General features: G+C 42.5%; 1 protein-coding gene across 1 annotated transcript in view; it reads right to left on the bottom strand.

Annotated features, from left to right (window-relative positions):
- Nucleotides 1-23,712, bottom strand: part of GPR39 (G protein-coupled receptor 39) — a 125,953-nt gene extending 102,241 nt beyond the window's left edge. The window contains exon 1 of the mRNA XM_075117650.1: nt 22,365-23,712. Coding sequence (XP_074973751.1) covers nt 22,365-23,232 — 868 coding nt within the window. The 5' untranslated portion in view covers nt 23,233-23,712. The remainder of the gene's footprint in view (nt 1-22,364) is intronic.
- Nucleotides 23,713-24,087: the final 375 nt, after the last annotated feature.

The following is a 24,087-nucleotide window of genomic DNA, read 5'->3' as shown; positions in this document are numbered from 1 at the left end:
AGGCAATTTTGTAGGCTGGTGGAGGGGAGAAAACCATTCATGTGCCATAGAGGGCAATTCAGATCAATGTCTGCTAAACATCTCCTGATACACAAGACCAGCAGAACTCTGATAGGAGCGCAATTGTGGTGGGAGATAAAAATCTTCTGATGGCCTCCCGAGAGGCCAATTTTCATTCACCAGTTAAAACATGGCTACATCATTGGGGAGAAAGTTAGATATTTCAAATCCAGGGAATTCCTTTAAGCAGGTCATAACTGTTTATAGAGCATCAAGTTTGGAGCCTTAACACACACACACACACACCACCTCACTTAATTACTAAAAAATTTGAGACAGAAAAAAAAATTAGTCTTGACCCTCAACATTTAAAAACTAAGGGCAATCTTCTTATAGCAAGAAGTACCTTAACCCACAGGTAGTCTCACTGAAGTCAGTCTGGCCCTAACTCAGAAAGAATCACAATAAAAATGTAGCAAGTTAACTTATTTTAAATATTCTAATGGAAGAGTTATTGTTCTGTTGTGATGAAACTATACCAGTTTGTCTAATTTAATGTGTGCTGGATATAGAATTCCATTTATGTTAAGCAAGATTGTAGATACCTGAATTCACTCAAGAGCAGTTCTAATTCTTACCGCGAAGCCAAACAATTCACCACAATTTCTTTAATTTGTATAATGTTACTCATGTTTGCCTCTCTCCTTCTGTGATAAAACTACTTCTTGTAAAACTCTGCCAAAGACAAACCCATGGACTCACTGTGATTTCAAGGACATTCAAAAATCAGAAAAAAGAAAAGGAGTACTTGTGGCACCTTAGAGACTAACCAATTTATTTCAGCATAAGCTTTCGCTCAAATAAACCAACATGGCTGCTACTCTGAAACCTGTCAAAAATCAGAGTAATAAATAAATTGCATGTTCTTGGGATAGGAATCAGAACAATTACTCAACTTCTTTAAACAAATTTGTGGTACCTAACGTTAATCAGCTTTAGTAACCTCATAAAAATGGAAGTGAATGTAAATTCATTTATATTCATTAACTAGGGAGCTTTTCTATTTTAAGCTACCATAGGGGTTATCGTGAGATTATTGTTTCAACTATTCCTGTAGAACATCAGCCCTCAGATCAAAAACCATCAACTTTCACTTGAAAACAAAAGACTGTTCTCCTGGCTCTTCTTAATTTTCATAAAAAAATAGATTGGACAAAAGTGATCTGAAAGTACTTTATTAAAAATAAGAAAACCAAGCCAAGTAGTTACTAAAGAGCATTTGCAGCTCCGGGAGACTGGATTTCTCAGGGATAGATAAAAGGATATGGAGCCTATTTCAATTATTTCTGACCCCGGATGGCTTGAGAGTCATTATGGTTTAATTGCTGTTCAAATGCGTTGAAGAACTAATTCCACTTCCTAGTGGGCATTATAATAAGATATCCACTATAAGTGCCACCTTTGCACCTTGATTCACTCTCCGGATCTGTTTAATTCTTGGTACCTTCATTGAATGAAGCTGCCATTGCTAGAGGGTCAGAGCTGAGTCACCTTTGAATCCTCAAGCAGGTTCAGCAAACACAAATTTCCAGGAACATGAAGACATGGTGGTCTCCTTGTAACAGGGCAATTTCCTGCAATATCCTGGACAAACTTTATGTAATTCTGTGGGAGAAGGGGGACAACAGCCTTCCTGGACCTAAACAACAGTGTAGGGGGGGGGGGCGGGAGTAGTTAGGCTAATTCACTCAGGCTGTAACAGTTCTGGAGAGTACCATTCACACATACCGATTCAAACTGGATTCTCTACAGCCAACAAAAACTTTTTGTTAAACAGCTTGAATTCAAACTGACTCAGGGTCTTTGTTCTGATCCCGCAAGAGCCAAGACATTCTTCCAAAGGGAGAGCCCCAATCCTTAGGGAAGAGTTAGAAGGACTGACACCAACCAGAGGCTTTACAGAGTAGGGGGGAGGGTTGATCTCCGATAAGCTTATTAGTAGGCATTCATTCTTTCATTGTTCAAAATTAATTTTCTTTGTAGCGCTTTGCCCTTAAAATTAACTGTGCTTGCTTATGAGTTACCACACAGATCTTTATAACTGTGGGCAGTTACGCTATTTATAGCCTTTAAGTTGAAAAGTAGAGCAGGCAAGTTTAGGCACTCTGATTTTGCTGGGGACTTCAGAGTGTTAGGCAGGGAGCTGGGCAGCCTGTAAATACCCAGTCAGGAGGGAGAGCCACTTGTCTCTCCACCCAAGAAAGGTGATGGCTGGGGAACCAGAAGTCTAGAGCAGGTGCCCTTGCTGGACCATAAAGGGGGAAATACAGGTGCAGTTGCCCTGAACTGTGACACTTGTGGATAAATGAACTGGTACTCATGAGGCAAAATGCAACACGTTGCCTTCTCGTAGGGCTCCGAGCTGCCATGTGACCAGACTCTCAGTTCCTAAAGCAACAGGAATTGGAGTGCAGCATAAAGTGCTCACCCTCCCCCAGATGAGTTAGGAGTAGTTACATTACTCAGCAAAGCGGTCACTGCTAACTAGCCAGTACCATTAAGGGAATTTCATCTCTTCCTCTTATGATTTGAGGATGGTGGAGTCGATACATAAGAAGAGAAAGAAGGAGAATGAGGAAGAATGGTCCCAATTCAGGAAAGCGTCTCTTAACATGCTTTTCTGAATTGCAGCCCGTGGAATAATGCTCAGGACACCAGTTAGAATGATAGAAGACTTGCCCCTTGCCTCCAGATTAATTTTCACATACACACACATCTTCTCTGCATCCCAAAGCATCTTAACAGACACGGGGAGCACAGTATTGCCATTCATTCCTACCCATGAATTGTTCCTCCATGAAGCCCAGCCTAGTCACGTCCCTGTGTCTGATGTCCCACCATCTTGTCAGTGGTTGGCTTCTAGAGTCTGACTGACCCTGGCTGCATTTACATTCTCATCTTTGGCATCCTATCAGCTGTTTGTCTTCTACAGTGTCCACGCCATCATAATCTTTTTTAACTGCAGCCAATCCTGTACCCTGATTTCACATTCTATTCTCCTAACACTATCTGTCTTTAAATCATTCCACTTTACACTCGTCATCTTCCAAGGAACTCTTATCTCTAACTGTCTCCAGCCTTCTGGAGCAGTCTGTTTCATTTAAGGCAGCTTCTTCCAAACCAGATTGTAATTCTGTTAGTACACTGGTTAGACAAATTTTCACTTTGGTACCAAACAATGTTTTTATCTATCCATATTGTCACCAACTTCTGTGCAGCACATATAGCTAAAGAACATCTTCTTTTAATCTTATCCTTGATGGACCCATTGGCACCAATCAAACTTCCTAGGTACACAAGATTTTACTTGTTCTTGGACTTCCCCACTGCTTCATTTCAATACTCTATCTATTGTCCCTTTTCCAAGATGCAACTACTTTGTCTTCTTGGCATTTATTGTAAGTCTAAGTTGACTACACCAATTTTTCAAGGTAGCAAAGGGTATCATAATTAATTCAAATATGTCTATGATGTAGCTTATGCATATCTATAGGTCAAATTCTGCATCCCTACTCAGATGATCTCTGCAAGGAGATAGAATCTTCCATCAAGGCACAGAGTGCCAAGCAGCTACTGTTTGACCTCCTGTCCATAAATGGGCATTAGGATCAGGGTGTCTGCCTCTGTGGATAATGTTTCCCACACTCACAACCACCTTTTTCACTGCCATTGAAAAGCCCACAGCAAGCAGATGTATAAAATCTTCCTTTATAGTGCCTTCAGAGCCTGGTCTGAGACTTACTAATTGAATGTAGGTACTTCCATATCTACAGGGAGTAGATGACTCAAGAGTGAGAAGGGGAAGTACAGGATTTAACCTTACGTGAGTAAGTTGTTTCTTAGAGCTGCTTCATTAACAGCAATCGAGAGCCATATTGCCGAACTAGAAGCCTTCTTTGAGCAGGCTAGTAAAAGGTAGCCAACGACGGATATTGAAATGGGGACAGTAAGGCAAGCATAGTGTCTTGCAGGGGAAATGCCAAGAAATGTATGCTTTTTTTTTATTAAAAAAAAGTCACTTAATATATACAATCAATAATAGAGACACCTTCATTTCCAGAGGTCAAACCCCAACATTCCGAGTACCCTTGAGAGTTCTCCTCAAAAAAAGTTGTGACTTTCTTTTGGCAGGGAGGCTGGCAGGAAATAGAGGCAGAGAGCACTTCTTAAATTCATTAGTGACCTGAAGAAAGAAACCCTCACCATGAATGCTTTGTGTTCTAAAACAGAGGCAGAAAAGTGAAATAAGTGTTTCAACTCAGCTCTAGAAAAAATATATAGATATTAAAATATAGAGGCTCAGCTCTCCATGAGAATGTAGAGAGTGCTCTGGTTTTGATGAAGCTCAGGGGAATGTTTCTGAGAAGCAGAAACAGGTAAGAGGTCAGGTTACCCGGATATAAGAAAATGGAAAATGAAAACATATTTGAAGGGGAGAGAATGAACTCCAAAGCTTTGATACAGAGACGGCACGTTTGGATATAAAACAAAAACCACCATCACACATTCGCCCGCACACATGAGGGTTTGTCTGACAATGGGGAGAAAGTGGGGAGGATTCACCCCAGCACCAGAGCTCCGCTCAGTGCAGGGAATGAGAGGAAGACGAGGCACCTGGCTGTGGTTCCTGATTCTGAAGTCCAGCCACACCACCACTTAGAGCTATCACCAGATACCTCTAACTTGCCTCTCTGACACAGGAACCTCAATGGACCAGTAGAAGACTGGTATGGTGGAGCTTTGCCATGCCCTGACACATGCCTTCACCCGAAGGGCAATGGCATGGATGCACAAACATGGAGGACCTCTCCTCTGTGGAATTTTTGTGCTAGAGAGTTGAGGGTGGAATATTGCCCCTTTACACTACTTGTGTTGTACAGAGAGGCTGTAGCCGAGCTTGAGAATCTGGCCCAATAACTCCCTTCCCTCCACCCGGGGGTTGCAACATTGAGAAAAGAGTTAAAGGAAGTTATAATTACTTACCTAAGAGACAGGTTTTCTACCAAAGAGTGGGTGTCACAAGTTACAGTGCTCAACACCTTCTAAAGGGAGATTAAAAAAATCTAGGGCCAAATCATCAGTGGATGTCAGTGGGCATAGTTCCAATGAAATCAGTGTATAACTAGGCAGAGCGCCACTGAGGATCTAGCTTCTCCTGTTTGCAAACCATACACATTGCACAGGTTTTCAAAGGGTTGTAGCAGAATGTATTAACTCCCCCTCCCCCCACCAGCTAATTTGTAACACAAAGAAGGATTGACCTTACATGTAACCCAAAAGGTGTCTGTACTATTCAGTCTGAGGAAAAGATAAGCCAATTTCAGGTTCCCTTGGGTAAGATTTTGTTGCCTGATTAAAGAAAAAAGTGAATCTTTAAGTATACTTACAGTAAAGGTATCTGCCATCTGCCTGAGACTGGGAATGGCAGTGCCCTGAGTTAATTAAATCAAGTCTTCTGTGGTTGTTAGAGGATTTCATGTTTGAATTATGCAAATATCAAAATCTCTTAATTATAGAAGATTTCAAAATGAGAATGCTCTGCATAAGGCCAAGGCAGCTCAAGCACAAACCTTGTTGCCAAAGCTTCATGTGGTTTGACTGAAGCCTAACAAAGGGTTATGATTTGGTTTCACAGCACTTTGTTCACAGTGTGACAGTCTAGAGGACATCATCTGCCTGTCAGCAAACAAACATCCAGTCATTTTAAAACTTCACTTCAGTCTGATAAGGTTAGACCAATTCTCTCTTGGAAGAAAGCATTCACAACACAGGCTTTTAAGTACCAGACACTGGGCACAAGGAGACTCACAACTGAGTAGGTCATGGATTAGTACATCCAAGGCATAGACTGAGCTGGGACACTAGGGAAGTGGAAAATAAATGAACACTTTATGGTGGGTCTTGGATCCAGGATGCAGACAAATTGAGTCGAGTGCACATCAAACAGGGATTGCAGCACATCAAACTTCGTGTACCCTTGGTCTTTTGGTGAACGTTTCCTACTCTTCTCAGGACACAAAGCAACTTGTATGGGAAGCAGCTCATAGGCAGAGAACCATTTGTGTGTGTATTTCAGCTGGAAATAGATCTCTTCCTATCCTGACTTCTGAAAACTTGAGCTATTTGCCTGCCAGGTAGCGTCACTGGAAAGAGTCTGCTGCACCTTCACTGGCTCCAGCACTCTCCCACCGCAGGGGTTCGTGCAGTCACATAGTGCTCATAAAATGACATATATAAGCCAGTTCACCTCAATAGTCAACTGTTTCTGCTAGTATAAAAAACACCCACACTGCACACACCGTCCCCAGTCAGAGGAAACAACCTCATTGCTGGGTCAGCCATAAAAAAAACTGACACAATGCCATAATCAAAGAGCAATAAACTCCAATCCTTCCTAGAGGCAGCTTCTAAGTTTTCATACCATACTCATCATAATGGTATCCGAGGGCCTATAAGCCCTGAGCTTCAATTGCTTTGTGAAACATCTGACTATAGTCAGATAGAAATGGTCTAGTTTAAGAAACCTGAACGTGTAGCTTAGGTTTTCAATACAAACAACGCAATTGCATAGGGCTGGGTTATTCACATTGGTGAGCCATTACCTTTTAAAAAAAAAAAAAAGTCTGTGTATTCAGGCATCTAAAGATGCAGGCAGATAATTCTGAAAATTCTACTAGACACCATCTGCATTTTTAGGTACCTAAATACCTTTGAAAATCTGGCACCATGAGACAACTCCTTTGTTTAACTGCTCACCAATGCAAGTAAAAGCGGCTCATAATCTAACCCACAGTAATTATGACCAAATAAGAATTCTATTAGCTATACGAATAGGAGTTAAGCACCAACTCCCAGGCTTTCAATAGAATCTGGGTACCTAAATGCCCTTTGTGTTTCTGAAAAATCTGCCCTAAATCTATTTTAGAGGTCTCATTGGACAAAAATCAAGAAAATAAAGCTGTGTTGTGAAAAAGTCTAAAGACCATTTGATGCTATTTCAGAGTCTTAAGCCTAATCTAATCAATTCAGCTGGGCAACTGCAGTTGCCCTTGACTTCTATTTATCCTTGACAAACCACCAAGGATTTGGTTCTTATTTGACACATTAGAAGCCACAGTCAACCTGCTTTGATACATGAACAATGTAGCCTAGTACTAAGCTAGCATTATGTGGTTTGGACCCATTCACAGAATGGGGCAAAGGAAGAATTTTATAAACAGTCTCACTATTTTAATTATCTAAGATTAAGATTTTTCAATAGTAATTAGTAATTTTTGGTGCTTCTACTGTATTCAGTATGGGTTCGGATATTCTGCTCATTACCATGGTATCTGAGCACCTCAATTCTTGCATGCCCAACTTCAGACATTTTAAGAGTTCGGTTTTCAGAGGAACATTTTCTGAAAGTTAGGCCCTTCAAAAGGTGTCTCAATTGGGCATCCAAGAATTGAAGCATTTTTAAAAAAAAAAAAATGCGTCACTAGAGCTGGGTGGAAAAATGTTGTTTTCGTCCTGCAAAAATATTTGATGACCGTGAACTTTGTTTTCTCTATTTTTTTTCCCCAAAAGGTTGTTTGTTTGTTTTATTTTGGCCCAAATTTTTCTGGTTTCAGTTTTTGGTGGGAGGAGTGAGGGGGACAAAAATCTAGAATTAATTGAGGAAAAAAAAACAAAAAAAAACACATTACCCATGGAAGATTCCATTTTGACAAAAACATGCCTTAAAACAAAACAAACAAAAAAACCACACACCACTATTTCAAATTACAAATAAATAATAATTGAAAAGTGCCAACCAGCTTTTCACTTTTGAAAATGTTTACCCATGTTTGTATACCATCCAATGTCTTTAGCTGAGCTACGGTGTAGAATTTGACCAATAACACAATGCTAATAACAAAGGAATTATATCCACCATTTAATAGAGGTGAGAGGAAAGGCTGTGTATTGAGGATGCAAAATATGATACAAGTATTTATCTTTTATGGATGATCATTTAAAACCCTCAGAAAAAGTTAGTTGGACTCTTGTTGAACATATATATTTAGACACACTAGTACTTGCTAGAGATTAGATGGTTTACATTTTTATGGGTTTTTTAGGCTTTCCACGCTATAATTTAAAGCTGAAATAAGCAGAATCCAGTGTAATTTTTTCCCTGTTGTACAGCAAGCAGTTTACCAACTATTGCAGATACTGTCACTTTTAATTGGCCTCTCAAGTGATTGAAGGTTTTACTTTTAGCATAATTAGACTGCTTTTCCTACACTGGGAATGGAAAAGTGGAACCCAGAAAACAAGATTAGATAGATTAGAGTCTAAAGGAGGCCAAAGGTCACCGAAGTGTTAAAGGGGTTATTACATTTTCATTAAAACATGCAAAATGTAATTACACTGCAATAGAGTGCTTAAAGTTGTTTCAAGTGAAAAGTTCAGGGTATTAAAAGTAATGTAGCCCAAAAAATATTTAGCCAGAAAGCTAGAGTCATCACTAATTTACATCCTCTGCCATCCCAACAAAGTGGCGTCAGCTCAAAATGTGATGATGGTGAAACTATTTTTGTCTTTATGTGCATACACTAATAGGGCTCATAAGAATTTGGATGTTGTTCTAAAACAGTATGATCTAGGAATTATTTTGGAGCAATTCTCTGACAATTCTAATTCCATAGGAGATCAGACCAGATAATCACAATGGTCCCTTCTAGCCGTGGAATCTATGAATTTCTAAAGAATGCTTTATCCTCCGTTCATTTCACCGGTCCTCTGTTTAGTGAGAATCCAGACACAATTGCCCTCCAATTGATACACAAAAGGAAACAGCAGTTACAGCAGAAGAAAGAGTACATGTTGAGGACACCTATATCAGCCTGACCTTTTCTCCCACCCAGACAAACAGCTCTAGGATATGCCCACCTCTTCCCCTCCATGCTGTAACACTAACATCACAAGGAAGCCCTCAGTTGCACTACAGAGATTTCTTTAGTACTCTGGCTCTCTCCCAATCCAAAGCCCCTCAGAATGCCAGCAGCATTAAGAATACTCTTAGCACTGGCCTTAAAACCTCAGCCTCTTGTTCCCCACTCTTACATAGGAGAAAAAAAAATAGCAACAAGGCTGTCTCATTACCCTCCTCTCCATCTCCCTTTAGCTGAGAGGTCAGTGCGCCTGCTGGTACCCAGAACTTTTCCCTCAGTATGTTCTTTAACAGAGAGGAGGAGAGAAAGAGCCCACCCAACATCCATCTCTGAAGCTTACCCCTGCTCAAGTGTTGTGGGTAGACAGAAATCTTCCAATCTTGTGTCACTCTCTCCAAAGATAGCTCCCGAGAGCAAGGAAAAAAGGCCTCAAGGACTTCTTCCAAGGAGCTGGTAGCTTAGGGTCAATCTGGGTGTGTGTGTGTGGAGCTGAGGAAGGTTAATAATAAAACACAGTGCCTCCAGTAATAACCTAGCGCACCCAGATTAAGTAAGACAACCTCTAGAATTTTGGAATACCCCATTCTCTTCCTATGGACAATATACCATGATCCCAGGCATTAGTGTTCCCTTCTGGCAATGTTTTCTCGCTGTCACCCCCCGAGCCAGGCTCCAAGTCATGTATAGATTGTTCACATCTCTCTCCCAGTTTCAATAGATAAGACTCATTTGTGGCAAGTTCACAGATGATTTATTAAAGTCTTCACCTGTGAAAATTAAGTGCATTATCTATTCTTCTATTGTTTTGAATTCCGATTATACCACATTTCACAAAATTAAATCTTTTGTTTTCTAGCTGATGTCAAGACCATTATCTTTAAACAATAATTGCTAGTCTGTGAATTTTAATGAAAGAGCTCTAATATCAGAGAATTTATGAGTCATTTGGAGCTTTCAATTTGATCGTACATAACTCCTTGACTTCCTAAAGGCAGCTATTAGAATCTCAGCACTAAATGCACAGCAACAACCAGCAGGCTAACGCTTATATTCTTCTTCTTCCATTATGACAAGTGGATTCCTAGACTTGCAGTCTTACTGGGCAGCTAATACCATTGCAGAACTAGTCAGGAGAAATTTCAAAACAATGATCTCCACTGCAGACCACCAGTTTAGATTTCAATATGTAACTGTGCCACCTTCCTTCTAGGCAAAAACAGTTCTAACATGTCCCTTCAGACTTTCCTCAAGGGTAACCCAAGCAATTTACACTGCTAGGCTTCATCTGCATGGTTACCAAGAGGGAAAGAGATAATCTTTCTGATCCTTTAAATCAGACGCAAGAGTAACATATCATCAAGGTCAACTGACTATTAGACTAAACCTGCCTGCTGATAGTTTCTTACTTGTATAAATAACCATTTACAAAGGAAGGAGGAACTGAGAAAAAGCATCGATTTAGCATTATTTCTGAACGTGAAATCCATGGGCCAACTTTTTCGCTCCCCCCAAAGTTGGGTTTTAGAATGCTCTCTCTGGCCCCATGTTTGACACTTTTCGCTCACCCCTTTTTTATTATTAAAGCCATTCTCATTCACATTGTCCATATGAATTTTTAAAGGAGGTGAGTGTTAATTTTATTAATAATTATTATTACACAATACTTATTCGGGATTTCACACACAGTATTCTTCCTCCCACACAAAATGTGCACTTGTTGGTTATAAAAGGAAAGATTACTAATTACTAATCTTTAGTAATCTAAAAATTAATCTCCCAAAACCATGCTGTATGTAGTAGCATGAAACAGTTTACAGGCTGCCACATGAACGCTGAGACAGAATCATAGAATATCAGGGTTGGAAGGGACCCCAGAAGGTCATCTAGTCCAACCCCCTGCTCGAAGCAGGACCAATTCCCAGTTAAATCATCCCAGCCAGGGCTTTGTCAAGCCTGACCTTAAAAACCTCTAAGGAAGGAGATTCTACCACCTCCCTAGGTAACGCATTCCAGTGTTTCACCACCCTCTTAGTCAAAAAGTTTTTCCTAATATCCAATCTAAACCTCCCCCACTGCAACTTGAGACCAATACTCCTCGTTCTGTCATCTGCTACTATTGAGAACAGTCTGGAGCCATCCTCTTTGGAACCCCCTTTCAGGTAGTTGAAAGCAGCTATCAAATCCCCCCTCATTCTTCTCTTCTGCAGGCTAAACAATCCCAGCTCCCTCAGCCTCTCCTCATAACTCATGTGTTCCAGACCCCTAATCATTTTTGTTGCCCTTCGCTGGACTCTCTCCAATTTATCCACATCCTTCTTGAAGTGTGGGGCCCAAAACTGGACACAGTACTCCAGATGAGGCCTCACCAATGTCGAATAGAGGGGAACGATCACGTCCCTCGATCTGCTTGCTATGCCCCTACTTATACATCCCAAAATGCCATTGGCCTTCTTGGCAACAAGGGCACACTGCTGACTCATATCCAGCTTCTCGTCCACTGTCATCCCTAGGTCCTTTTCCGCAGAACTGCTGCCTAGCCATTCGGTCCCTAGTCTGTAGCGGTGCATTGGGTTCTTCCGTCCTAAGTGCAGGACCCTGCACTTATCCTTATTGAACCTCATCAGATTTCTTTTGGCCCAATCCTCCAATTTGTCTAGGTCCTTCTGTATCCTATCCCTCCCCTCCAGCGTATCTACCACTCCTCCCAGTTTAGTATCATCCGCAAATTTGCTGAGAGTGCAATCCACATCTCAGACAAGATACATTTCTGAACATCCCAACAATTATCTCCCAGGCACATCTGCTTGGCTCCATATTGGGAATAAAATTCCCTTCTGGTGCTGTCTTAGGACGCTTTATTCTACCTTTTCTAGAGTTTTAAGAGGCAATTTCTGCACAGATCTTTCAGTCACCATCCCCACTCTAATCTCCAACCGAAAACTGTCATTGCACTGCGACCCCCTTCTGACAACAAAAATTACTACATGACCTCACACCACAGGGGTCCCCATGAAGGCGAGTTGCTTGACCTTGGGCTTCAGCCCCACATGGTGGGGCTCAGGCTTCGGCAAGACCGGCATTAGACTCGCCGGGGCCAACGGCAGAAAGCCCAAGCCCAAGCCCCGTGGGGACGAAACCCTTGGGCTTTGGCTTCGGCCCCTCATGGTGGGCCTCGGGCTTCAGTTTACTGCCCTGAGCCCCATTACAGTGGTGCTAGAACTGGGAAGGGGGGGAGGAACATGGTCCTCCCACTTTTTGAAAGTGGACGGGACAAGCCAGTACACTTTTTGCCCGGCTGGACCCCACTCCCTTCCCTCCTCTCCCCCTCCTCCCAACCAAGGCCCCATCCTCCAGCCAGGCCAGCTTGGAGGCCAGACAGGGAGCCGCATGGACCCTCCATCTGCCTGCGGTGTGTGGGGGCTGTCAAGGTTCCTCCCCCACTCTGAACTCTAGGGTACAGATGTGGGGACCTGCATGAAAAACCTCCTAAGCTTATCTTTACCAGCTTAGGTCAAAACTTCCCCAAGGTACAAAATATTACACCCGTTATCCTTGGAATGGCCGCTACCACCACCAAACTAATACTGGTTACTGGGGAAGAGCTGTTTGGACGCGTCTTTCCCCCCAAAATACTTCCCAAAACCTTGCACTCCACTTCCTGGACAAGGTTTGGTAAAAAGCCTCACCAATTTGCCTAGGTGACTACAGACCCAGACCCTTGGATCTTAAGAACAATGAACAATCCTCCCAACACTTGCACCCCCCCTTTCCTGGGAAATGTTGGATAAAAAGCCTCACCAATTTGCATAGGTGACCACAGACCCAAACCCTTGGATCTGAGAACAATGAAAAAGCATTCAGTTTTTTACAAGAAGACTTTTAATAAAAAATAGAAGTAAATAGAAATAAAGAAATCCCCCCTGTAAAATCAGGATGGTAGATATCTTACAGGGTAATTAGATTCCAAAACATAGAGAACCCCTCTAGGCAAAACCTTAAGTTACAAAAAAGATACACAGACAGAAATAGTTATTCTATTCAGCACAATTCTTTTCTCAGCCATTTAAAGAAATCATAATCTAACACATGCCTAGCTAGATTACTTACTAAAAGTTCTAAGACTCCATTCCTGGTCTATCCCTGGCAGAAACCAGCATACAGACAGACACAGACCCTTTGTTTCTCTCCCTCCTCCCAGCTTTTGAAAGTATCTTGTCTCCTCATTGGTCATTTTGGTCAGGTGCCAGCGAGGTTACCTTTAGCTTCTTAACCCTTTACAGGTGAGAGGAGCTTTCCCCTAGCCTGGAGGGATTTCAAAGGGGTTTACCTTTCCCTTTATATTTATGACAGGGGCTGAGAGCAGTGCCCAGCCCATATCCCCGCCCAGGGCAGGTGGAGTTCTAGGGTCCACAACTCCATGCCAGCTCTGTCCCTGACCTGCCTCTAGTTGTGGGGTGGGGCGGGGGGGAGGAAGAGAGGAGGGCCCTCAAAGCCACAGCCAAGCCATAATAAGAGCCATGCAGGCAGCTGTGGGGAGTCATGGACCCTCCCTCTGCCCTGGGCAGGGAGTCCGGGGGGCAGGGACACTGGCAGGGGTCTGCTCTAATGCCAGCCCTGGCAGCCCCGTTAAAACAAACTTGCGACCCATTTGGGGTTCCGACTAACAGTAAGAGGTATTTGCATTCCAGATTTCCAGTGTGTTGCTGTGGGTGGCTATAGCTTCCCCCTGTATGGTTAAGATTCCAAAGTTTGTTCCCATTTGTGTGTTATTACCACAGATCTACCTTTCTCTCTCCTAAACACTATATTATTAAATTCCCATTTGTTGAGGTTTGTGCAATAAAATTATTACATCTAGCACCGTAACAAAAGGAGGCTCATATAAAAAGGTGTAATCTTCCCTTTTGGCTAGTGGTGTGCCCAGCACTGCGCTGCTGGAAATGCTCCTTTGTGTTGTTGTTGAGGTTTTTTTGTTTTTGTTTTTTTTTTAAAAGGCTTTGATTACTCCTGGCCAGTAAACACATCCAGGTCAGTATATTTAGCAGCACTGTGAATATGTCAACCCCGATTCTCCCACCCACTGCCAACCCAAATTCAACCCTGGGAAACAACATTCTATCCAGCAAAAGTTCATGCTGTAGTTTTGTTTGGAGATGTTAAATCACTTCCCATCATTAACGTGGAGCTCTGATGATACAGAATGGATGATACATTCCAACCCAGAGGTAGCTGTATTTCAGTGGAGGGTGATTGATGGTTCCTTTAATATTTTATCTAAAGACTTTCACCTAAAATGACCACAGTGTCTCAGGAACTGTTTAGGAGTCAACCACCCTCCAATGAGATGCAGCTACCTCTGGGTGAAATCCAGTATCTGTGTGACAGAACATGGCAATACTACAGAACTATTTGGGACAGAAGTGAAGGAACCATATTCATCTGAACACATGGGGGAGTTTTCGATAATCAGAATGCAATTACCCAGATTTGGGCAGGGCACCAGGGTTAACACCCCCTACTCTTGTGGAATGAATGAAGGCATTTTTAGCGATAACAAGTAGGCAAGACGTTTGCTTTTATGTCTTATTCAAAAGACAGCATCAATACAGTGAGTCAATGCCACAGCAAAGTGGATGCCACCAGCACAACTTCCTGGATTATCCAGGTGTTCCCTTAAATTCTCCAGCCAAACACTCATCCAGCTGCCCCTGCTAAATTTATGAGATCTGACAATATCTAAGCACCAGGTGATACTGATACATATAGTTTATTGACTTGTGTAATCATAGCCCTCTCCAAAGAAGGCCCCATCAGGAAATATATGGTTAAGGGGAACTATATAACACGCACACATGAAAATAACCACCAATCTACAACATATTCATCTTTAAGCACATGTCCAATAAAGTCTAAGGGGACTATAACCTAATCAACCAAGTTGTTCTTTCAGTTTTTGTTCTGTCTCCAAGCTGAACCTTTTGCTGTAAGGAAAAGAAGCAGACAATTTCCAGCCCATGACGAAATGTCTAATTATTCTGTAACAGAAGTCCTACCATTGTCAAGTTTTGCAGCACCTGAGTCATCTCTAGATGACAACCACATATTTTTAGCAGAGTACTTGAAGTAATCGGTTCTCCTGAAAATCTATTTGCCAAGTGCCTTACAAAATATATTTCCTTGGTGATCTTTTGAAAGGCGATTTCTATACACAGTATCTTTATTTTGAGCTACACATTAATCTGCCAACACTAGATGGTTCATAAACGGGGGGGAGGGGAGGAAATCAGGTGCCCTTTTCCAGTTTTGGGGGGCATTTTTTAATTTCCGATTTAAAGAAAAGTGCTAGCATTGGTCACTGTAGTTATATTTAGCTTTAATTGACTGTTTAGGTCAGCTCACATGCCTGTTTGTTTAAAACTGGCATTGTGTAGAATTAAAAGATTAACGACTGCCAAGCTAATGAGTCGTGAACATGGGCCGCAGTATGTTTTGTGATTATTTTAATTAGCACAGTGGGGCTAGGCATCTGTGTGTCCCCACTGAATATTGAGTTTTACAGTAGGTATCAAAGAGGCAGTGTTTTCCAGGGGATAGGACACTGGTGTGATATTCAAGAGACTTGTGTTCAATTAATTCCTGGCTCTGCCACTGATTTGGGTGACGTTTGGGAAGTTGCCTCTGCTCTCAGTGCCTGTTTCTTCTCCCACCCCTTCCCCTGTCTTGTGTATATGGATTGTGAGCTCTTTGGGGAAGGGACTGTCTCTTCCTATACAGCACAATCTTGGTGCTGCTGGAATACAAATAAGATCAAAGTGAACTCTATCTTGTGGCGGAACACTAAATCTGGTACATTGTAAAGTGCTGAGTAGAGAGACCTCTCCATATTTGAAGAGGACAGGACAAGGAGTAATGGTCTCAAGTTGCAGTGGGGGAGGTTTAGGCTGGATATTAGGAAAAACTTTTTCACTATGAGGGTGGTGAAACACTGGAATGCGTTACCTAGGGAGGTGGTGGAATCTCCTTCCTTAGAAGTTTTTAAGGTCAGGCTTGACAAAGCCCTGGCTGGGATGATTTAATTGGGGATTGGTCCTGCTTTGAGCAGGGGGTTGGACTAGATGATCTCCTGAGGTCCCTTCCAACCCTGATATTCTATGATTCTATTTGTGTAAGCACTATGCCAAATTAACCCTAAAAACGCCACCAAATTGTAACTGCTTCTAATAGAGAAGCTACACAAAGCTTGTATGAAAAGTTCCTATTCCTGCTTATTTGACACTACGGTTCTTCTGCCAAAGCGGGAGACAGCCGAGCTGTCAGCCTGCCAGGGGCACTGTATCCTGTGCATACAGCAGACCTGGCTGTGTTGAGTTGGGAGAGGGGCAGGGTAAACACAGATCCTTTTACAGTCAGGGAGGGAGAGCTGCAGCCCCTACTCCAGCCAAACAACTGGGAGCAGCAGCTACCGAGGGTATGTCTACACTGCAATTAGACACCGGCTGATCGGCTATGCCAGCTGACTTGGGCTCACGGGGTTCAGTCTGCAGGACTGTTCAAATGCAGTGTAGATGTCCAGGCATGGGTTGAAGCTGGGGCTCTGTGACCCTCTTACCTGACAGGATCCTAGAGCTCAGGCTCCAGGTGGAACCTGAATATCTACACTGTAATTAAACAGCCCCTTAGCCTGAACCCGGCATGCCTGAGTCAGACACCTGCTGCTGGCCCATGCCAACTAACTGCAGTGTAGACATACCCTGAGAAGCTACATAGCTGATTCATGCTTCAAACAGGGGATACAGATTTCTCAGCAGCTGGCCCATCACTTCGATACTCCTTTCCACAGTAGATAAGAGGTTAGGATGACCACAGATCTCAACGTTTTCAGGACAAAGACAGACAGAGTGTATACTGACAAGTGTACAATAAATGCCCACAAGTCCATGCAGTGCAAAGCCACCCTTGGCATCTACCTGGGTCTTTTATCACCATTTTAGCTTTTGGCAGAAAGGCCAGGAGCTGAACAAGCTAGATCCCCACCTTCAGGGTCAATCCCACCTGATCACAGAAGGACTGAGTATTGTGGGGAAGCTTGCACTGCTGTTGCCCAGGTTTATCCTCCATTTATCCAAGTTCTACCAGTCCAGCACTTTTCCTGGGCACAGGTCTGAAAATGTAACACTTCACTAACTTCTGCTGCTGTAGATGAAGCAAGAAGTTTAAACAGAAAATACTGCACAAGCATGAATCATACAATATTACACTGACAAAATGACAATAGATAGATTTGCCTTACTGCTCATAACACCAGCCTGAGATAACAGCCCCAATATACATTTTATCACAGAATATCAGGGTTGGAAGGGAGCTCAGGAGGGCATCTAGTCCAACCCCCCACCCAAAGCAGGACCAATCCCTAACTTTTTTCCCCAGATCCCTAAATGGCCCCCTTAAGGATTAAACTCACAACCCTGGGGTTAGCAAGTCAATGCTCAAACCACTGAGCTATCCCTCCCCCATAGAATGATGTTTGCAATGAACAAGGAAGCACAGTCAATTATGAGTCATTTAAGCAAATCCCACACCATATCAAACCAAATTCTACTTGCTTTACTCACACAAGCAGTCCCATTGCAGGGAATGCAGTTTCCCATACGACTAAGAAGAACAGGTTCAGTTTCCAAGTGATAAACACACACTGAGGCAAGGACAAGAAAAGTTGCTTGCAAAAACCCCTGAAGTGTGTCTATCTGAAGTGCAAGACACTTAAATTTGAGCTGTGTAAGCAATGAGGTACAACAGCGCTTATATCCACTGTAACATATGAAAGGAACAGCACTGTGCTACTTAGAAGGGCATTACACTTAACAGTTACAAGTCAATCTCCCAATAAACTGGGGCAACTTTGCACAGCTCCACTGGTGTAGAGCTACCGTAAATCTGGCTTGCCCAGATATCGAAGGATTTCACCAGCACTGTGGGTACAGCATTGCTGTTGTGGTTCCCACACCTCTCCCCTCCAGGCTGCCAGCATAGTTCTTGGGTCTGGAGGAAGAGGAGTGTGGCCAGATCTCTCTGCACCCCAGCAATTTCCAAATGCTGGAGCAGCCCCTTTGGATCTTAGAGTAAATTAAAGCAGTCTGAAGGCCTGGGGTTCAGACTAGCCCAGCACCACAAGAACTGGGGAAGTGGTTTAAATACACCTTTATACCATCTATTCCCCCCGCCACCACCCCCAAGAGCTGCATCAAGTGTTCCTCAGTCACAGTCCAGAATCTGGTCCATTACATTAGTATATTATAGACTATCAGACTGGAAATCAGATGAGCATCTTGACAATATGAACCAAATTTCTGCTCTCCGTTATGCTAACAGAAGAATTTGGTTCTGTACATATTTCAGTAGTATCTACCTTTGTATTCTCCCTCAAACACATGCTCTCTCTACACTATGACTGTCCATTCCCATCTGCATCTTGATTACTTCCCACAAACTATCTACTGAATTCTGAAATGATACAGGAAATATTTTCTCACTGTCAACTTTCCCAATTTGTTTTCATTATTCCCAAACATGGCACAATAATAAGGCACTAAAAAACAAAACAAAAAAAACAAACAAACAAACAAACCATCAGTTTCTACTTCTGTGTTTTTCTACTTACGTTCTTCTCATCTTTGGTAGATTTATGAATTTCTGTTTTGTAGAAGTTATCACTTAACAACTGGAGGAAGAAAATGCTAGATTGTTTTTATTGCTGTTAGATGCTCAAAGACATCTTGCTATACGCCGTCATTTACATTTCACATTTAATGTGAAATATGTTGGAAATAAGCAAATATCTGTTTTAATTTGACCCATCTGTTAAATGAAATACAAAGAGGGCTGCTAAATCAACATATTTAAATTAAGCAATTTGTAAACAATTTATATGTTTGTTTCTTCTTGGTTAAAATTGCCTTCAAGCATAATTCTTATGAAATCCGCATATTAAATTGCATTGTATTATTCTCATGGATGCAGGCCATGATTTTTTCCTCTTCAGTTCATTAATTTATTTCCTAACCCAAGTTAATTAGTGAGACTCATATTTTTAAGAGCCATTTGAAATACATTGTAAAAATCGTTTCAGGAAATTCATGAAAGCATTTTCCAACACTGTCAGCATGCTGGTCGCACACAGAAAATGTTAGATATCAGTGGCAAATTCCTTTAATATTAAGCACCAGACAATTGCTTTCATTTAGCTTTTAGCATTGGTCCTGACCCACTTCCAACTGGGCAGTCAAAGGAAAATTAAGAAGTGGAGATATGGGCTGTGAGGCTGGCAAACCAGGTGCCAGCTCTTACCAAGGCTTTAGGCCTTGGCCAAGCACTGACAAATTCATTGCTGGAACAGTGTCTGATTCAGCTGTGTATCAGCATGGTTAAGATGGGCATTGAGCTTATAACCATGGGGTTTAGTGTTTAGACTTTATGAAATGCTTGTAAATTGCTGCATGCATTAATCTCAGTAATATCTGTATCACCTGCTATAAGGCAATATTTAAGTTTTTGATTCATAACTGTAAAAAAAGTATTTGCTATGAAACCGTGAGCCCTGTCAGGAGGGATTGTCTCCTGTTCATCAAGGCTACCAAAACTAAAGGGGCCATTGTGGGATATTACAATACAAAGACTTTGTTAATTGCCCCTTCACAACCACAAAGAGGCTATATACAAAAGAGCTCATTTTGAATTCTGAAAGAAGGAACTAAAAATAGCTAAGAAGGAAGTTTTTCATCTCTCTTTTGCTGTTGAGACTCTCAGAGGGCTAGAGTTATGAAACAGAAACAGAGATCCCCAGGGTCGACCTGGGTTAGCCCTAAAAGACATTCAGTGCTGACAGATTACTACAACCTGGTCATCTTTTGGCACTATACACTAATTCATTTGTGTGTATATATATTTGCCTACTTTAACCTGGAATAAAGTTCTCATTTCTTTTCTTAATCCTTAGCTAGTTTACTATAGGATTGGCTAAATGTGTTGTCTTCGGTGTGAGATTAGAGGTAAAATTTGACATCGGGGTGAGTGACTGGTCTCTTGGGACTGGCAGCAACCTGAATATTGTGTGACCTTTGGTGTACACCAATGAACCATTGCTAAGTCCAGCTTGCCTTGATGGCAAGATAGACTGGAGTGTCCAGTGGGATTGTTTGCGATTCCATAGTAAGGCTGTTATGGCGCTTTAGAAGGACACACTTGTTACTGAGTTGGTGAAATCTAATAATAGAACATACCACCCATTTGAGGCGTCTGCCCTGCCTTCTTGACAGTCTGCCCTGAGGTTGGCACTCAAGGTTGTAAGCCACTCCAGACAGAGTGACAGGAGATAAATGGGAAGAAAAAACACAGTAATGTAGTTTCCCCTCTGCACCCACGTAGAGTGCATTGCAGGATTGGGGCCTTAAGCTGGATTTGAATGTAGATGTGGACAATTTGTGAGGGGAGCAAGTTACACAGATATCTGAAAGGTCCCACTGTAGCAAAGACCTTAAACAGCAAAACAGTCTCTCTCCCTTGCTCTGTGCAAAGTGCATTAGTCATTGCCTTCCATCCCAGAAGGCAATTCAGATACAGTGCCACTGAAATGTAAATCATCATATTTATACAGTGCCTTTCATTCCAAATGATCTCAAAATGGTTTGCAGTATCATTAGAGAACCACAGTAACCAGAGTGTTTCTTCTCAAAAAATGCACTTTAGACACAAGGACCAGACAAGTGTTTTGACAAAGTAAAGCGTGTGACCTGAACCTTCAGTTCTCACCTTTGAATCCTGCAGAACACTTTATGCATGTATTTGGCCACATCTGTTATCCAACACTTTTAATCTGGTTACTGAGACATAATTACAGGAGTAAGGTTAGATCTTGTCCACATGGTATCTTTTAACTGGGTCCGCAATTATGACCCAGACATAATGCAGAAGAGGCCAGAGAAAGACCAGGTCTCTTTTCACTATAGCTAGAATTCCTGGTTCAGGAATCCATTTCTTTCCCCCTATTCCATAGGCCTCTAGAAAAGGTTTGGTGGGTTGCAGATAATAGTAAGAATATGACTAGCTAGGAGAATATGGGACAGTTAGCGTTAATCTCTGCAAGGTTTTCTAAGTGGAAGAGCCTATTTGTGTCAACCCCTTCCCTGAGGTATCGAAGTGCCAAAAAGCTGCACTGAAATCCTATTTTGTCTATGCATTCATCCACTAGCTTGTTCATTTACCGTAGCCACTTCTGTATTAAGCAAGCCAGCAAAACAAGGATTTGCTGTAATTCAAGCAAGACATGATTAAGAGCACCTCTAAGACCCTCAACTGGAGGTGGAGGCTACATGGATCACAGCCTGGAAAGATTCTGGGTTGGTGAAATGACAACTTGATTAGTTTTAGTCTGACAAATGTGGTGAGAGAGATCAGACATAATTCCAAGGTTATGGGCCTTCAAATAAGACCAGAGGAAAAAAACAAACAAACATGGGCAAGAGCAACCTGTGAGACCAAATGAACTCTCCAGCCCAGTTTCAATCAATCATTCAACTTAAATATAGCAACAATTGACATAGTTCAGCACAGGACACTTGCTAGGTAACATTCTGAATAGGACATGCATCAGAACTGGCTGAGATTTAGATCTTGTGAGACAAGAAATTTTTGCAACTGCCACATAGTCAGGAATTTAAGGGAAAAAATGCCAGCAGGAACAGTTTGACACCAAGTCACTATCTCTTTGCCCTGCCTACCAGACTAACACTGTATGCCACAGTGAGGCCAGCTTCATTTGTCCACAGGGAAAGAAACACAGAGTGTAACCAGGCAGCATAAATAACAAAGTAAACTGGATTTTACTTAGTGACCTCCCTCCCCATTGCTTTAACATGGTAGAATGTTAATAAGACACAGCTCAGGTAATCAGATTTTTTAAAATATATTTTAAAAAATTTAAAGGGTCCCTTTAAAAAAAATGGCGGGGGGGGGGGGGACTGGAATGAAACTAAAAAAACCCAGCCTTGGCCTTTGTGTAGAAAGCCAAAGGATGCAGATGGTATGAGAACAGTTCCTCTGGGCGTGGCCCTCAGCTGTGCCATTTGAGAGACGCTATTCATTTTCAGTCCCACATTCCACACCCACATTCCACATCACTTTAATTGTTAAAAAGTTATTGTCATCAAGAATGAAGAACCACAAAAGTGAGGAAAGAGAGAGAATTATTTAGTTGTATGAATAATTTTCTTAAATTCCAGGGCCTCCCTCATTTTGGACCTGCATCCCATACTGCAACACATGGGCCTAAGCAGGGTGAACGAGATACCTCTAAGTTTCTTCCCAACCCCTACAAATAAAACATGCCCTTACCTAGGAAGATGATGGTCTGTTTCCTGGAGTTCTTGCCCTCCATACTCTGATTTTTCCTTAGATACTGCTCCTGGTGACTTTGTACCCCTTGAACCATCACAGTCCCTTTCTTGAGGATCATCAGAGTTTTCATCATGCTGCGGCACATGAAGGCCACTGATGTCAGCACCAAAATGTACACAATGAAGGCGCTGAAGATGCTGGACTGGAAGACAATCCACTTGGAAGAAAGATTTGTACATATAGTGACATTGCTCATCAGGTTAGGCCAGTGGTATCTGGAGGTAGGCGTGATGCAGGGAGTCACTCCTCGGTGACCCTGGACAACTTCTAGGGGGTATTCAGTGCCCATTGCAAAGAGCAGGGGAAGGGCCACCAGGATGGAGATGACCCAGACAAAGGCAATGAGTATCTTGGCCTTATGGGGTCCAGAGGCAGCCTTGAACTTGAAAGGGTGGCAGATAGCAATGTACCTCTCGAAGCTGAGGGTGGCCACGTGAAGTATGGTGGCATAGCTGCAGGCCTCGAAGACGAAGCAGTACAGCTTGCAGGCCACGTTGCCGTTTGGGGTAGAGAAGGGGATCCAGATAATGCTGAAGAACTCCACAGGCATACCCAGCAGGATGACTAGCAGGTCCGAACAGGCCAAGCTCACCATATGGTCAGTGACCTCCTTCTGCAGATAGCCTTTCCTCTGCAGCACTTTGGTGGTCTGGATAGTGATACTGTTGCCCACGATCCCTGCAACAAAGATAAAGATGTAGACGAAGGCAAGAGTGATCTTGATCCACAGCGCAACCTCGAACTCTGGGACATGACTGTGATCAATCACATGAGAGCAATTTGCCTGGCCACTTTGCTGAGCCATGACCAAGTCCACAGAAAAACAAGGAAGAAGACTCTGCTTACCAACTCCCTCCAATATTCTAAGTAAAGAAGTAAATAGATCCCGCTTCCTCCCTTCACAGTCACAAGCTTGTACAAACAGGCTGCAGTGAAAGGGACTCTACAAGGCACACCTGACCTGAATCAAAGCTGGTTTGTTAGTTACAGAGAGTGCGTCCATAATTCAGCACAGGCGTGGTGGGAAGGAGATAGGGTAGTTCTCAGCATACGTTCCCCTTTTCTTATGATGGATGAAACAAATTTCTTTTCATTGTTCCTTCTCTCTTCTCTGCTGAAATCAGTTCTGTTTTCTCAGACACTCCAGGCAATGAACTGCAGAGCTGTACCTCTTCCATTCACTGCTGCTATCTACTGCTTTGCAGCACACCTTGCACCCAAGCTTTCACTGCCACAAACTTGGGGATGAGATAAGAGTTTGTGCAGCTGCTCTCGTTTAACATTAACTGGCTGAGGCAGAGACAGGATATGGTCACTGACCAGCAGTCAGGTGGGTAGGGGAAAAAGTGCAATAGCTTTTCAAAACAAACAGCCTCCACTTCCTGAAATCAGATACCTACTGTTGTAAGAGGCCTTTACCCTGAACCTGCCAGCCAGGAGACAAATAAAGGTGGGGTTGGTGTGGAAGGCAGATACTGGAGAGAGATGATTCATTCAGTAGCTTTCCTTTGAGCAGGATTCAGGCTTGTGCTCTATGCTGACTTTAACCTCCTTTGTTGCTCTGTTTTTATACTACCTTTAATCAGCACATTCCTCATGCATGGTTGTGATGCAGCAGAGCAAAATAAAGTGGGCCTAAGCCTTGCTTCAGATATAATTT

The sequence above is a fragment of the Caretta caretta genome, chromosome 11 (assembly GCF_965140235.1).
Source record: "Caretta caretta isolate rCarCar2 chromosome 11, rCarCar1.hap1, whole genome shotgun sequence".
NCBI lineage: Eukaryota > Metazoa > Chordata > Testudines > Cheloniidae > Caretta > Caretta caretta.
This window is presented reverse-complemented; position numbering and strand designations above follow the sequence as displayed.